A 17078-nucleotide genomic window follows, 5' to 3' on the forward strand; every position below is an offset into this window, starting at 1 on the left:
GGTTTCACAAGATGGAAATCTTCATGAATATGTAAAATACTGAACAGAACAGAGAGAAATTCATATTCTTTTTATTAAAGACTGCTTCTCTGTATACATACCTGTGCACTGCTACACAAAAAAGACCCATTGGTTGTATTCAAAAAAGAAAAAAAGGTAAACATTGAGGTGTATAAGTTAGACCACAGTAAAGGGTGTAGTTGGCCTCGTAAAAGTTGTTAATTATACCTATAAATCTTGCATTATGGCTATAGACTAACAGCCTACCTTATTAAATAAAAGGCAACTACAACAACAACAACAAAAACATATCAAGGGACTCTTTATACTATTCAAATTTAGTGTAAGAAGCCGTAAGATAGCTCTTTCCACGACCACAGATTAAGTGAGAGGGAGTAGACAAAGTTGTCAACACAAGAAAATCAAAAGCAAAACTGTACGTGGTGAGGAAAACTGATAGAATAAGTTTCACACCATAGACAAAAAAGATGAAAAGAGGAGTGAAAACACTTGTTTTTGTTCTGACTAAACTGATGACAACCAGACAGATTTCTTTAAATCCTTTCATTCCCAATACATAAAGGAAACACAATAAAGTATGGCCTTTGCAAACCAAAGTGCAGTAAAACTAGTGACAATGTAAAAGTCCCCTCTCTCTCTCATACACAAACAACCCAGCAAAGACTAAGTATTAGATAATTTCTCATGCTAAATATGGAAATACAGCTGCATATCACTCACATACCACTGGTGCAGAAAGGACTTTTTTACTTGTTTTTATTTTTAAAAAATTTAGGAATAAACTGTAGTTCACTTTCCAAAATTAAATGGAAAGCACTTAGTGGACTTCTAATCAGCCTTTAAATATTCATGTATTACTAAATAAATAAGTAATTTATTTAAGTTATTAACTTAGCTCTTCTGAATTTAGATAGGCGTCGCTGTGGCATATGCTATCCATTAATTTATATTTCTGTCTCTGACAGGGAATCTGGCAGGTAAAGCACAGCACTGGCAGCAATGCTCATTCAGAATCAGCCAACAGGCACTGGTTCAAAACTCAGTTTTAGTGGCTATCAGATTTATCACAGACAACTGTTCAGGTTCCAACTGCTCAGTCCCTCTGCAGCCTCAGCATGACAAACCTCTGGGGCAGGTGCTGGTGCTGCCTCTCGGCTGAGGGGGGCATTTTGGCAAATCCTTACAGCCTGTGGTCTGTACCCCTACCTACAGCGCTTCTCAACCCAAAATGCACCAAAGGGACACCCAGTCCCACTTTCACAGACAGAGGTACTTACTCAGTGTTGTACCTGGTTCCATGACACATTTGTTGTGCACATAGGATGAAAATACATGGCTAATTTATTCTCAAGATTTTTTTCACTGTTTATATGATCCTTTAAGGACTAGTACAGAATGTGAAAATGACAATTTTTGGATTTTTAAAGCTCCAGCACCACACAGAGTAGTCAAAGGTTTCAGAATGGTGCCCATGCACATGCTGCCGACAGAGCTGCTCCTATCTCCATTCCTGTGGTTGTAGCCAGACACAAAACACAACCTATCCCAGGTTTTTCCATGCCTGCAAATTTTTAGCCAGTAGAACAGCATCTTGGAGTGTACCATGCAGCTACTTTACTTTGTGGCTAGAATGAGTATTGTTTGGCTGGTCCCTGACACAATCTGGGCAAAACAAACAAAAATCTAATCTGAAGAATCATCTATTTTCATAGTGCAGGCTACTGAAAACATACAGTAAGAGAAACAGTATCCTCTATTTTTTAAGATCTGGAACAAACAGAACAGCATAAAATGTGTTGGAACAAGTTTTCTTGTGCAAGCAATGCTTTGTGAAATAGAAGTCTTAAAAAACAAAATTAAAAAAGAGATCATTTAAGGAGTCCATTTCACCCTTCTAAACAAAATTAGTAAATCTGTATTAACTCAAAATTACTAAATTCTGGAATGTCACAATTTTGAAGATATCATTTAATTAAACATGATTATGCAACTGGGTGACAGAAGAATGCAGTAGATCTTCCATTTCATCAAATCTACTACGAAGCTGAGAATTTCCAAGTGAATCTGCTGACTTATTATGAAGAATCAGCTCTATTTATAGCATCAGATGTACTTACCCTCAAGAGGGCTGTCAACAAAAGCTTCAAATAATGACCTAGATTGACAATGAGCTGAACAAAGACGGATCTAACTATGTACAGGAAAATAGAAAAGGAAAAAAATCTGTAATTACTCCGAAACACGAAAACAATGTTTTCCAGGGGTAACAGCTGTAAAAGCTAAAACACCAAGGTACTTCAGAAAATAACAATACACTAAAAATATAAACAGGATTTAACCAAGATTCATTACCCTGCTGAAATCAGATAGGGCGTGAACAAAATATTTATCACTTTCAAGGTAATATACAGTACAATTCTTAAACCGACTTATTTACATCAAGACTCTGAAGACTGTGAAATATGGAGAAGTGAACAAAAAAAGTCAGGAAATTTTCCCATTCTGTACCTTTTTAATTTTATTTATTTATTTATTTTTCACTGAAAAGAATCTGTTGAAAATTGCCTAGCTATGTGAACATGTACAATTTTTCCTGGAAGAAGAGGCTGGTAATGGTATACAAACGGCTCAATTTAAATCTTATTTACACAGTCAGGCACATATTTGCACTGTGTTACTGTTGGGGTAGATGGATAATCGTGACCATGGGATAACACGGCAACATGAATTGCAGGTTAGAGTGATGGAATACCACACTAAGCAGGAAAATGTCATTCCAGATTACTCAGATCATTGTGTTGGAGGGCACTAGAAATCCACGTAAGGAAAGCTCAACACAGACAGGAGCTAGTAATGCATACGACATGGGACTGCATGAAAAATGTAAATAATGCTTTTTGAGAAATCTAGGAAAAGCAAATGTGGCAACTAAAGGAACAGAGATGAAACTTGAGAAGTACAGCTCACATTTTGAAGCAGCTAAGGAAATAGATTACAAACAGCTATCTGCTATGTCACAATCCAGACTGGAGAAACTGAGGGAATACTAATAGAAACAGAAGTTTTACTCTGTATGCTGTTGAGTAGATAACCAGTGGCAGATTTTTTGCTTACAAAAGTTGGTGTCACAAGGGATTACTACCCAAAAAGGTAAATTCCAGCACAGGAGAAAACCAGATTTTCCAATCAAGTGTTGTAAACTAAGGAGCCAAAGAGCTTTAACAGATCAAAGGCACCCCCTCCCCACACAGCCCCCTACACACTCACTTAGACACCCACAATGAAGGAATGCTCGGAAGAGATAAATAGAGGAGACATGACCTGAAGGCTCAGGGGAGAATAATGGCATGATTCATCACAAACGTTGAAAAGGAAGCCAGACTCATCTCCCTGCCAAGGGAAACCCAAGGGTGCCTTTGTTTTAGACAAACTGACTGTATCAGCAAAGTATTTCTACTGTTTGCCTAAGTGCCTGTCCCTGAATGAAAGGAATGTAGACTCAGAGCAAAATAAAACTAGTTTCAGGGGTTAAGTAAGTTTGTTTTAGCTTCTGGTTAAAATAATACAACTTCTGTATGTACTGGATCTGCTTATGAATTACCAACCTATAACTCTAACCAAGAGTATCTTTTACTCATACAACTGTAATAGGTGTTTAGATTACTGTTATATGCTTTTCTGCAGAGCTCAGTCCTGCCCTCAGCAAGTGACTTTGCCTGCTGTGATTCCACCTACAGTGAGTGACTGATGAAGTCCCAGTGCAACAGCAGACTCCAGGCAAGTGGGCTGAGCTGCGATACACTTCCTAGGCCATCTGCCTCTCTCCCCTGTGGTTGCTAGTCTTGAGCTCCAGGCAGGCAGGACAGCTCATGTTATTGGAGTCAGAGAGTGATGCAAGGAGTACAGTCCCCACTGGGGAGCTTTCTGGATAGCTTCACGTAAATTATATGGAACTCTTAATGAACTAAGTAACCCTTTTCTAAGAGACTTATGGCCTTTTGCTGTCTTCAAAGGACATATTCATTTCTGGGGACTGGGGGATGCTCAGTGCCATGATGCTGAGCTTGTTCTAAATAATTAAATTCCATTTCTATTGCATTGACTGTATGGTGCAATTGCTGCACTTCACTAACTCAACTGTGATTTGAGTGAATTACTGTATCACTTTCAAATCAAAATCCCCTGTAATTGCAAGGAACATGAAATGAATTAAACTTTTTATTATATATTAAAGAGTCTTCCACATGTATCTAAAAACATGGTCAAAAAAGTATTGCACTATGAAAAGATTGCAACAAGAAAAAAGTTTAAGCTACTTTCATCTCATATCTACCCCTTAAAAAATTTACAAAGAAATCTATTAGAAAATAGAGATATGTAAAATCTCTTTGGGTCTCAGGACTTGGATTTGCTCTTTGTATAGAAAAAGAAAACTCATTCCTAAAGAGGAGCAAAGAACCCTCACAAAAAGTCTGGCTCCACTATTAAGCATGTTACAGATTATACATCTAAAGCCTTCCTCCAAAACAAAGTGAGTGATGTTTTACCTAAAATGCAATGGTAATGCTGAGGTAAAGAACTATAAATTAAGCAAGTAATTTGTCTAGAATTTTACTATGAATCTTCAAAGTATTTTTTTTTTAAGAATAATGTCCTTTGCTGGCCTTTTACACCTTTACAATGGAAAGATCCTCATCAGAAGCAACTAGAATTCACCAGAAATTTCAGCGATAAACACACTTTCACCTCACAGGAGGAAAATAAGAGAAGTACATATTCCACATGCTGAAATCAATTTATTATGTTATTCTAAACTAGTTTATTCTTATGATAACTCTGTAACTCACAGCCTAGGTTAAGGTTATTTTGGTAGTAATGTACCTTAACTCTGGGGTAGACTTAAGTTTAAACTAAGTTTAGCATTTGCTGGGTTTTAGTTTTCATGTATGGGGATAAACTAAATTGTAACTTATTTTACTAAAACACAACATGCATAGAATTCAGGCTACCCCTAAAGTAGTTTTACCCAGAAATACAAAAGATTTGAACACATGAAGATATAGTTTCATTTAGCAGTGAATGCATCAGGAGTAGAAAATAAGATGTGAGAAAACACACAGAAACAGATGGGGAAACAATAGAAGTAGTAAAGTTTTCAAAGGGACAAAAAATTGCTAAATTAATTACAAAAATCAAATCCCCTTCAAAAATCACATTTAAAATTTAAGTTTTAAGAGCAAGCTGCATGAAAAATACTGGCAAGACATGTTAAAGGAAATGGGTCATTGTGGAATATGGAAAGTGCTCTTTAGTGGTTTTTTTTCATTTCCCAAGGAGACAAGAAATAAAAGCAATCACTAACCGAAGTGTTCAGAGTTTTGCCTTTTAAAAGCACCTAATTTTCTCTATAGAAGAGGTGTGGTGGTTTTAAAAGACATGGAAATCAAGCCCCAACTATTCTCTATGCAATATAGAAATATACTCTCTCTATGAAATATACTGTTGGTGAATGTTGCCTAATTCAAGTGTAAAAAGAGAAAAATGCTGAGAACAGGTTAGATAGTTAAGTCTCGTAAAGCCTGTAACTTGTTTTTAGAGAAAGAAGTGGGGCAGAGTTGTTGGAGACACACTGAAAACTTGCACTCCCCTGTAAAATTATATAGGCCTATTAAGATGGACTTTCTGAATAATTCCAAATATTACAGAAAAGTTGATTAAACTCAGGGCTCAAAGTATATGTTTACAACAGTCATGCTAAAAAGCCCAATAGTTACAAACAAGAAGACACATCAACCCAACTGCCCTTCACCAAAAGTCAAGGAGACACACTCGACCTCCAATAACCCAAAGCTGCCATCTCATCTTTTCGTATTTCCAACCCACTCAGCTCCTCAGCAGCATTCCCCGTATGGCTGCAAAAGTACACGTTTGCCAGGACAACAGAGGCAGATGAGTCAGAACAGGGAAAGGCACAACTTGACTTGCTTCTTGGAAGTTTTTTAAGCTCAGATCTCCCTCTCAAGTGACTTTGAGGTGAAATAAAGACTCTCTTCCACTACACTGGTTAAAAAAAGTCATGTTTAGGAGTGAAAATATTTTATGCTTAAAAAGCCCTAATGAATGATACTAGACAGAAAGTAATCAACGATCTTAAAAAGTTGTAATTTTAATATGTTAAAACGTTAGAAATAATAAAATTTAAATTATGTTGGCATTGAGATCAATATTATTACTTTCATAGGATATCTTCATTTCAAGTTTGAAATTATTCCACTACTGGCAAAAAAATAAGCTAAGGCAGAAGTGCTTTTGGATTACCAAAAGTATGTTCATATACTGGCTGCCTGATAAGAAAGGATACTTTGCTTTCATTGTGATGGCCTTTATTAATGCTTTAAATTAGCATTAGACTGAGCTGTGGCTAAGTGGCATTCTACTCAACTTCTCTAAAATTCCTGGCTTTGAAATACTAATTTTTCAACATTACTTCAAATCAAAATAGTATCATATTTGACTGTAATTTTATTCTGATAATTAGCATTTTCTTCCCTCTCTTCAAAGATGGTTTTGCCGGGAGGATATATTGCCTCAACACTCTTCGATCACACTAAATCTCCACAGAGACCTCTCCATTTACAGCTCATTTCAAACTCTCCTGAAAATGTTTTGGAATATCATTGCAACCTTTTATCAGTGAAGCAATTTTTAGTTTCTTCATACTGCATTTACTTTGGCTACTGTGCCTTTGGCGTGACGTAAGAGCTACATGGTTTTGAAGAGGAATAACTACTGCTTGTCCAGGTCTCCAGTACTGTTAACTTCTGCTTCCTGAGGAGCACATCACGGATATGCTCACGAGTGCTCCAAAGGACTGTGTGAAAGCAGTACCAGACTAAATTAAGAACCTCAGAATCTTATAGAGCAGGGTGGATATAAGTACATTAAATTATTTCCCTCTTCAACAGGTAATACGATGGCGTTCTTCAAAACTTCTCCACTCATCTTCTCATTCTCCCAGTGGAACTGTGTGCCTCAAAAGCAATTCCCATCAACCTGAAGATCTATCTGGGAAGCACCAGCTGTGCACTGAAGCTGCATATTTCAGTAATGTATTGTCCATTCAGCAACTTAGAAGCATATCCCCTGTACAGACCTGTGCAATTCTAGAGCATATCATACAGCCAGGTCCAGGTCTTGTCTTAAATCAATATATTAATGAAAATATAAGAGGAATATCTCTCTGGAATACTTTAAAGCCCAACTAGAAACAAGGGACTTCTACAACTAAGGAATATATTGACATGCTACTTTAAGAGACATTATGAAAGAAATACCTATTGCTGGAATATAATTAGCATGTGTTTGAAACAGAGCTGCTAGAACTTTTAAAGGTAGAAACAGAGCTTGCTGTTTGAGGGGAAGCAGGAAATGAATATATCATAATTGAACCTGTTTAGAAAACCTGCGGAACACTTGATATCACTAGAGTAATTACTGGTACCCATAAGGCAAGAACGGGGTTTTATTTTGGTGAATATTACGTATTACAACATGGCATGCATTATATCAAGGAAAACAGTGCATATGTCATCCTGTAATCAGATTTAGGGGTGCAAAACTTGGATAACTCTATGAAATATCATGACCTGTTGGTAGACTAGATGATTTCACATCTCTTCTGGACTTCAGGCCTTTAAAAAAATAGTCCGAATTGAAACATCCAGCTACAGATGTGATTTTTTTCTAAAACTTCAGTCATGATATAAAGACACGAGGAACACAACCTGGCAGAGCAAAGAAAAAAATCTTTGCACTTCTACAGCCAATTCTATCTGCAGCTTTAGTTACAGGTACCTATATAAGATGTGCATGGCATACATACCCTGTTTCCAAAGCGTCCTAACACCTAATGTAAAAGTTTACTTAAGTCAGACATATTGCCCTTATTTAATACTGACATGAATAATAACATTTAGTAATTATTGCCCTGTATGTGATTTTTAATATAGTTTCAAATCAATTTCTTGAAAAACAATTAGCTTCCTAGTGGGAAAACACAGTAAATATTAAAAGCAACATAAGCCATTTTAGAAAAAAAATGCATCTTACAAAGGCAAAAGACCCCAAATAACCCAACTGAAAAAACCAAGACCAAAATCAAAAGCCACCAGCAATCATAACAGCCAGACTTCTGTATTCTCTGGAATCAGCAATATGATTTAACAAACGTATCAACCAATACTTATTTGAACAGTGTGAGAAATATTTCAAAAGGATTAGTCTAAATGTTTTTCTTGAAAGGCTGAAATGAAGACAGACAACTGGAAACAAGTATCTTTGTTTGAAATAGGTATGTATAAAAGAGATTCAAAAGAATATTAAACATTGGCACAACTTGTTCTTTGCATAAGTTTTCCAAAAGCGAAAGCTGTTCTCTGAAACAGCCACTACTAAGATGCTAAAAGAATCTAGAGCCACAAAGAAAATAAAAGAGATGTATGATACTGTTTAAAAATAGCTGTCCATACTTCAAGATGGATCTTACTCCTAGGAAATTAATATTATCTCATCTTTTCCAAGTGTTTCTATAAAAATAAAATCTGCCAAAACAAGCCTCTGCTAGGTCACTACAATCCTCCTCAGCTTCCAAGGGAGAAGTTTTCTGTATGCCAAAATCCAAAGTACTGTGAATCACATATGCCTGGAGACTTGCAGGAAGAGCACCAGCTTCATTACATATTTACTCAAAAGGCTCCCCAGCAGCTATTTCCACCTTCAAAGGAGCATCATCAATAGCTCCCTTCCCAGGATGGTTTTTAACAAGTGTGCTCAGAAGTCTCTTTTGCAGGTGGCAATTCCCAATCAGAAGTGCATCATACTTTTTGCAGAAGCAGTTGTATCTATCACATATATTCTCACAAATTAAGAGTCCTGATATCTCACATTTTGTTGAAGAATTTTTCCTGTATTTACAGATACAAAACCAGATGACAAAGCGTAAAGAGAAATGGGCTTATGTTTTCCAAAACCTGTGAAGCATTGGGCCAAAGGTATTTGCCAGTATATCACTAGAAAGAAAAAAACCTCCTTTCTCACACATTTTATATGGCATGGAAACTGAAATTATGTCTTTATTGGTTGATTTCTCTTTAAATAATTTGATACTGTCTAAAAAAATCACAAGCAAACAAAAAGCACACAAAAACCCCCAAAACAACAGCTTTCATTTTCACAGAAGTTATTTACTGTTTCTCTTCATAAGGACTGCTCAAAAACAGCTAAGCCAAAGGTCACTGGCATCTCAAGGTTTCTGAGACACACAGTGAGTGGTTCTGACCTTGCCTCCTGCAGTGCTGTCTAACCTTAAGAAAGTAAGCAGCAAGGGATAAAGAATGGGTTCATGTTCCATATCTATCAGTTCTGAACAGCTTCTCTGAAGTCTGAAACCCAAAAGTGAATCAGCACACTTGTCCAGAGGTAAAGCACAAATGAAATGGCCTATATTTTAAAGCAGGGAGTTCTACATTTGCATTTCTCAAAATCAACCCAACTCCTCAACAGCAAAATACAGGTTTCTATTTCTCTTTTGGCAGATACCCTCAGCATAAAAAGTGTGTGGATAACTCTTCTGATCGAGTCATGGCAATCATGTGTGTGTCACTTTACATCTGACATATCACCACAATTTTTTGCTGAAATAAAATTTTTAGACCAAATAAATCCATTCCTCAAAACATGACAGCACAGGGATATGTGTTTTCCAAATTAACCACAGCAAAACTTTAAATTTTCTGAACGTATCATTTAAGTTTCACATAGGAGATTTAAGTAGAGCAAATAAATACATTTATTACTATTTCTCTGTGCCTTTGACATATCCTGCCCTCTTCAAAGACTGCAAATATCTATTAGTTTTTTCAGTATCATAGATATCACAGTTTACTCTGCTGCCATCACTCAGTGACAATGTTCTATTTATTTTATTAGAAGTAATACATCCAGTTACCCCAAGTGTTCCAAGAGAAAAAATGCAAGGAAACCTTTTCAAGCTAAGCATCAGCACTGAGAAAGAAGATACAATATACCTTTGTTGAAATATACATTTGTTGAAAACCACCTTAATTATGATTGAGAAACACCTTAATTTCCCTATATTAGTAGTACTTTTGAAGAATTGTATCTGTTTAACTCTAGTTCTATTTTTTAATTACAATCAAAGAGCATACACACCAAAATCACATACCAGACATTTCCTTCTTCTAAAAAGCAGGTAGCTACCCATTTGAACAGTCAGTTAGAAACTTAACTTCATTTATTCCCATAATGGAGAATCAATGCAATGTACTTCATCTGTCTGAAGCACAGGATTGCGGCATTACCTAGAATTTTTCCAACAGAACATTAAATAATGGAAGTGTGTCAAAACACATAATCTTTTAGGGAAAAGAAAAAGCCCGAAAGCAGATTTGGGTGTTTTTTTGTTTGTTTTGCTGGTAGGTGTTTTGTGGTGGGTTTTTGCATGCGCAGTTTTTTATTATTATTATGACTTGTTTTTGAGCTTAGTACAGTCTTCCAGCTTCAAGACAGGTCTGACTAGAGATACCTGTCAAGAAGCAAGTTTCCTTAAGAGAACGCCTGTTAAATTTTGGTACCGTGTATCACAATAGTTCTAGGCATTATCTTTTAGTCAGCACTACCTTAGGTTAGCTGGCTTGGCTGTTCTTGGTGATAAGTGAATGCAGAACTACTTTATTACAGGATCCTTTCTGCTGTGGTTCACAGGAATCAGAAATAACTTTGCTAATATATTACCACTTGGAATCCTTTCCATCTAGTGGATTCAGCAGTAATTCCCTCTGGTATTCAATTAATTGATTTACAGGGATGGGAGAATCGTTTGTAAAACACATGACCCGGTATAAACTAGTGAACATCTCAACACCAAACAACAGAGAAGTTCTTGTCACTATTCCAAACTGTGATCCACATTCCAACACACAGATGTATCTTCTGTGTAACCTCCCTGTACACTTTTTCACTATTGGAAAGTCAAAAAGTAAGGCAGGTACTTTTCTACAAAATAACAGTGACACAGGCTGAAATACTGGTACATGCCCAAGAAATATTACTGACATGGAAGAGAATACAAACATCTGAACCATGGGCAATTTTCAGTTCCAATGATCTGCTATAAATCTCAGGGAAAAGTCCACATTATAACATTTCTTTTTTGCTCTCTTCTTTTCAGAACAGAAAATATGATTACCTGTAACACCCAAAAGACAGAACTGGCATATAGCAAAAACCCAATGAAGAGCAATGTCCTAATTTTTATAAAATCTCTGTGACTTCAAGAGCTATTAGTCCAGTGCTGAGAGGTATCATAAGCTGAATTCATGCATGAATTTAAATCAAGGAGCACTGAATGTCTTTGGCAGGGAAAGAACAGTACTTGATAAAGGAAGAATCAGTTTAGACACTTTCAGCAAGGAGAAAGTTGCCTAAAAGCAGCTGATTTTAATGTCTGTCTTTGGAATTCCTGTTGATCCAAAGGAAGTAGCAACGGAGACCAGCTGTTAGCATTAACTAAAATATTAGCCATCTCCGAATATACAAAAAGGCATTAAAAGCAGAATCTCTGACACTCAGTCCACAAAAATTTACATTAAAATGTCCAAACCTGTCTTATTAGCATCAAGCAGACTGTCACACTGAAGACCTTTCCTGTGAAATTTTCTAATATTTTGATTTTAATCATCCAAAACTGAGTGCCTCTATCTATACCCAGTTTTGCCCTGAAATAATCTCACATCAGGTTTTACACAAAACCCCCAAAAACTTGTATATAAATTTAAAAATCCTAGGGCTCTTACTAATCCTTTAAAAACTCTACAATAACACATTTTCTCTACAATTCATTTATCCATAACTCTTACATGGCATGCCTGCATACTGTAACTCCACATGCAAGCTGCCAATAATAAAAAAGATATTGGAAAACTACCATCCACAATAAAGAGTGAGAGTGGAGAATAAAACCAGCAATTCAATTAAATTATATTAAATTTACTGTAGGAAAGCTGACATACTAAGACATGAAGAAATGGTTAACATTCTTTGCAATATGCATTTGTGAACTAAATGATTCAGATACCAGCTATGAAACACTTGTTAAAAAAACCAAACAAACCAGTACATCATAGTGTTGTTTTCCAGCTTACAGATGCATCACTTGCCTACCTGTTCTTTGACTGAAGCTAGAATGGCAGAGGTTGTCTCGGTTTCAGAGCCATCACCATTGGACGTGTTCAACACGGGACTAAGGGAACTTGTCTTGTCAGAAGACGAGGGCTGGTCTGGCACAGGCATAGTTTCTGCAGTAAATGGAAAAATAAAAAAAATGGGATTTATTATCATAAACCTGATAAATATCAGACTCATGTACATACAAGAATAATGACATTCATTTAAGGTAAAAATTACAGAATATGCTTCTATTCTGTACTGTAGAATATGTCACTTACTTAAAACATAAACAGTTTCTGAATTCATAAAAAAATATTAATTTGTCTTCCAGTTTTACTCTGAAATAGTTACCATCAGTACATTTGGGAGGATTCAAATAATTTATAGCTGTGATTTTTGTATAGCATTCCAGCGACAGCAGGCAGCATAAAATTATAGTATCATGAAAGTAATGAATCACAAAATGCTTTGCAAACAGAAAACCAACAAATGATACATGAGAGAAATAGAAACTATCTAGTGTTTACTTGCTAAAGCACATGTTTATTTAACATGTATTATATTTTAAGCCTAGGTAACTTTCACACCGTTTCTTCTGGACTAGAAGGTGATTTTGACAACATTTTATCTGAGTATTTTTATGAAAAACAGCATACCACTTGTTAAGCCAGTTTTGAGACCTCTTACAAAAAAAACCAAAAAAACCCCAAAAAACCAAAAAAAAAAAAAAAAAAACCCCCAAAAAACCCCAAAAAACAAACAAAACCACACTCCCAAAACCCACAAAAGAAAAAGAAGAATCTTAGCATTTGAAGGAATTTCTATCATTTCTTTTCAGAGGGCAAAACTGTAGCGTGACTGGGGAATCTTTCTGAAGGATAAGCTATAGTGCAGTATCTCTGTTTAAATGTCACTATAGGCACATCTACAGAGGCAGACACGTTGTGCCACATTCTAGAAATAAAGCAGCAGAGAGGCAGCTTGCATGGTTATGTGCAGGCACGATAGGATAAAATCATGTTCATGTAGGAGCTGGCCAGAATTATTCTGTGCAAGAGAAGAGGCCCACAAGCTGCCAGCTGGATGGGCCCCCTAAAGAGCAGCGGGGATATTCAGAGCAGTCACCACTTGCATCAGAAACAAAACTTCTGCCTTGGATCTATTCTGCTAAAATATATAATAGACCTTTTTCTGGGAAAAGTGAGAAGACCGAAAACAGTGGGAAAGCAAAGGTGGCAAAAGCAAATATAAAATTCAATACCCAGACCAAGCATCCCTGCATCGGTCTGCCATGGATATTAGAGCTCTAAAAGAAGGGAAGATGACATTCTATAAAGCTTTGTCTCTGAAGCCTCAGTGCTGCCCAAGAAGACACAGCCCAGCTGGGTAGCATTTTTCCAAAGCCTCCTGAAGCTCAAGACACTGGCATACATATGCAAGACATAAATGTGAAAACACAGATTATTCATAAAAAAGACAGTTATTTGTTAGAAGAAGAAATAACCCCTAAATTTCAGGCTAGATTAGTTTATATATTGAAGAATGTGATTATACATAATTTTAATTAAAGAAGCTACATATTTTCATAAAGCTTGCTTTTTATAACCGAATCTTACTGACAATGGTAAATACCAAATCTTTGGCTCTGATAATGTCCTTGCTCCAGACACAAACACTATTTGAAGTTAAACTAGAAAACCTTGAGGGACATACCTGCCTTCTATCACAAGTACAAGCAGACTGAATAAAACTTCTATTCAGTTCAAAGATCTCAGTCTAAAAGGACTTCTTGAATTTTCTTGGGGTGGGTGGGGTTTTTTTGGTTTGTTTTTGTTTGTCGGTTTGTTTTTAAGAAAGTAACCAGCTTCTGTTTTAAGAATTTAACTAGTTTGTGACATACAATTAAACTTGCTGCTGTCTTGTAAAGAAAAGACATGTAGGCACACACATATAAATCTTTATTCTTAGTTACCTTGCTTTCAAAAAATCTAGTTATTTTCTTAGTAACTTTAAAATTATGTTATTGTAATAGAAAAAAAAAAAGTAGTTTTCTTTTTGGTGTGGCTATTTACACACCAAAAAAAAAATTACAAATGGTCTAATAATTGATTTTTTAGAGTGATATTTGCAGAAATCACTGTAATGCAACACTCCTTGCTATCAACTCCGTAGCCTGTGAAGTCAGACCACGGGATCCAAGCACAGGAGCAAGGACAAGCGCAGCAGCGCTGCCTCCCTCGCGTACCCTGGCTCCAGGTGCGCTCCCTGCTCGGGCCAGCTCACCGCAGAGACGCGTGGAGCTGCAATAGCCTGAGGCTCCAAGACCTGCATCCCGACATCGCACTAGGCCGGGAAGGCACGCCAGAGCTGTGAATGAGGCGCCTGGCGAAGTGTTCTGAGGCTGAGAGCAGCTCCCCTGCCGCATTTCCCTGCGGCGGTGGGGAAGCTCCATGGGAAAAGCCCCTGTGCCTGCTGCGCTCATCCCCAGGGCTGCCCGGCCCCGCGGGGGAGCCGCTGCTGGATCGCCTGTTCCAGAAACACTCGCCCGAGGAGGCAAAGCCCAGCAAAGTAAACGAGACTGGGAGTCCAGAGCGCCACAAAATGCTTGCCCTGGCAAAAACGGTCCTGAATATTTAAAGTGTATTTGAGAGGGGCTGCGAGGCTGAATGGCCAACGGGGAAGCTGCTCTGTGACCAAAAAGCTGCTCCTGGTACCACAAGAACAGCTTATGTGAGTCCAAAACAACTACATCCATGGCACACAGGCAGCAACTGCCTGCTGCTATTGGTAACTTCTTCCAGGGCTAAATTCAATTGCAGTAAATTTTAATTTTTAGGCCATAAGGTTTTTTTAACCTTTTTGTTTTCACCAAAAACCACTTCAATAACAGCTTTAGCAATCTACATTTGCAAGCATCAGTTTTAAAGAAAAAAAAATCTGATTACACAGTCAACCACTGTCATAAATTGCACTTGCTTCAAACAGATTCCATATCTGGACAAGAGCTAGCATTCTGCAACCACTACACGTTGCCATAATCTTTGTCTCTTCTTTTTTTTCTTTTTTTTTTCTTTTTTTTTAATATAGATATTAAAAGAGGTGGGAAGAAAAATATATATAAAAAAGGCATGCTGCACATGTCCTCTTCATCTAGAAACAGAGAAATCAAAATAAATGTCTCTGACATTAAAAGGAATGCTTTGTGCCTCTATTAAAATATTTCTTCTGGACAGAGAATGTAATTTCAAACATCTATCACATGAGTTCAGTTTATTACTACAGTTCTTCAAGGGGAAAGATTGCAGCCAATAGTACTGGTAGGCCAGCATCCCTGGATCTACAGCTCTGTGATATCCAGCTGAACTGTTAACATTATAGACTCTAACAGTTATTTTTTCATTACTGAAATTCATATGAGAAATACTATACAGAAAGGAAACAGAATTTTCACAAGCAACAGAAATATTACTGTACTGAAGGTAGTTACATAAAAGAAAAAACCAAAAACCAACCAAACAAAAAAACCCCACAACATGATTCAGCAACATGAAACAGTGTTTAACCAGCAAACACCAACATAGCAAGCATTCACATTTGCACATCTGTTCAGAGATGCACTTTTAATTTAGCTCAGTCTTCGGCGTAAGAAATTGAACATTCTCAGGTTTCAGTGGGAATTAAAACTGCTAGTTTTACATACAAAAAATATGGTTGAAATGAGCCTCTGTACCCCTAGCCCACTACCAAATCTCTAGACAAGGCAGATTTTTTTTCCTGTCATTCCACATATTTGACACACAGAACCAGTCCTGCACAGCCTCTTTCACGGCAGCCTCTCTGAGCCTCCTCCCTCTGCTCCAGCCTCCACCGGCCTTATCAGTAGAAAACTTGTTTTTATGTTTAATAAAATACATTTAATCTCCCTGTTTCCTCCACTGCTCAGCATGGGCACAAAAAACCCAGTAATTCCATCAGTTGCCCTCAGAAAAGCATTTTCCCACATAATGATAATGACCACAGTACCTTTCCTTCTTCTCTGGCTTCCCTTCCTTAAAAAACCCATCCCAATTCTTTTCATTTTTCTCCATAAAGTAAGTTGGCTGATAGCCTTTTAGCCCACACTCCTGGGAACTTAGCACCAAAAACAAAGGGAAAATTAGAGGGAGTACAAGAAGAAACACAAAAGCTAAGCAGCTTAACAGAGTACATCATAGTTGAGAAACTACCAGAAGTAAATTGGCTACATTTAATTTCCACAACAGCAACTCTATTTTCTATCAGTGCCACAAAAACACAGATGAAATTCTGTAAGTCAGAGCATATACATGCTCCTGAGAGAACTGAATTAAAATCTTGGATGATCATAGACAGATGAACAGGGAGAATACTACCAGCCTTTTGGGAACACACTGGGAAGTCAGACATAAATAATTCATGGGTTCCCGCGTTCCAAGGCGCTGACAAAATTCTGTCTAGAGTTTGACCCTTTACATTTTTTTCTTTCCTGTCCTTCTAAGACTATCTAAAAACTTTATCTCAGCTTAAGGAAAAAACCCAACAGTGCTGTAAACCCGAACAAGACCATCCTCTCCCCACCTGGGTGCACGGGCCAGGCCCAGGCGGTGCCGGCGGCTGCAGCGGCCCCAGCGCAGGGCCCGGCTGAGCCCCTCAGAGCCCCGGGGAAAGCCCGGCCAAGGAAGGGCAAAATGCTGCCCGGCAGCCAGGGCTGAGCCGGGGAACCGAGCCACGAACAGCCCTGCCAGCCCCGAGGGGACAGCGGGAGCGGGGACGGGGCAGCAGGGACCCAGCAG

At 37.6% G+C, this 17078-nt stretch overlaps 1 protein-coding gene across 9 annotated transcripts in view; it reads right to left on the reverse strand.

Moving 5' to 3' along the window:
• CTNND2 (catenin delta 2) overlaps positions 1 to 17078 on the reverse strand; it is a 640487-nt gene that overhangs the window by 500987 nt on the left and 122422 nt on the right. For all 9 annotated transcript variants that reach the window (XR_010080727.1, XM_063400030.1, XM_063400087.1 and 6 more), the window contains exon 2: positions 12262 to 12395. Coding sequence is in view for 8 of the 9 variants with exons in the window: in XM_063400087.1 (XP_063256157.1) it covers positions 12262 to 12395 (134 nt within the window). In the remaining variant the exon portion in view is untranslated. The remainder of the gene's footprint in view (positions 1 to 12261; positions 12396 to 17078) is intronic.

This window comes from Prinia subflava, chromosome 1 (genome assembly GCF_021018805.1).
Source record: "Prinia subflava isolate CZ2003 ecotype Zambia chromosome 1, Cam_Psub_1.2, whole genome shotgun sequence".
In the NCBI taxonomy this organism is placed as follows: Eukaryota; Metazoa; Chordata; class Aves; order Passeriformes; family Cisticolidae; genus Prinia; species Prinia subflava.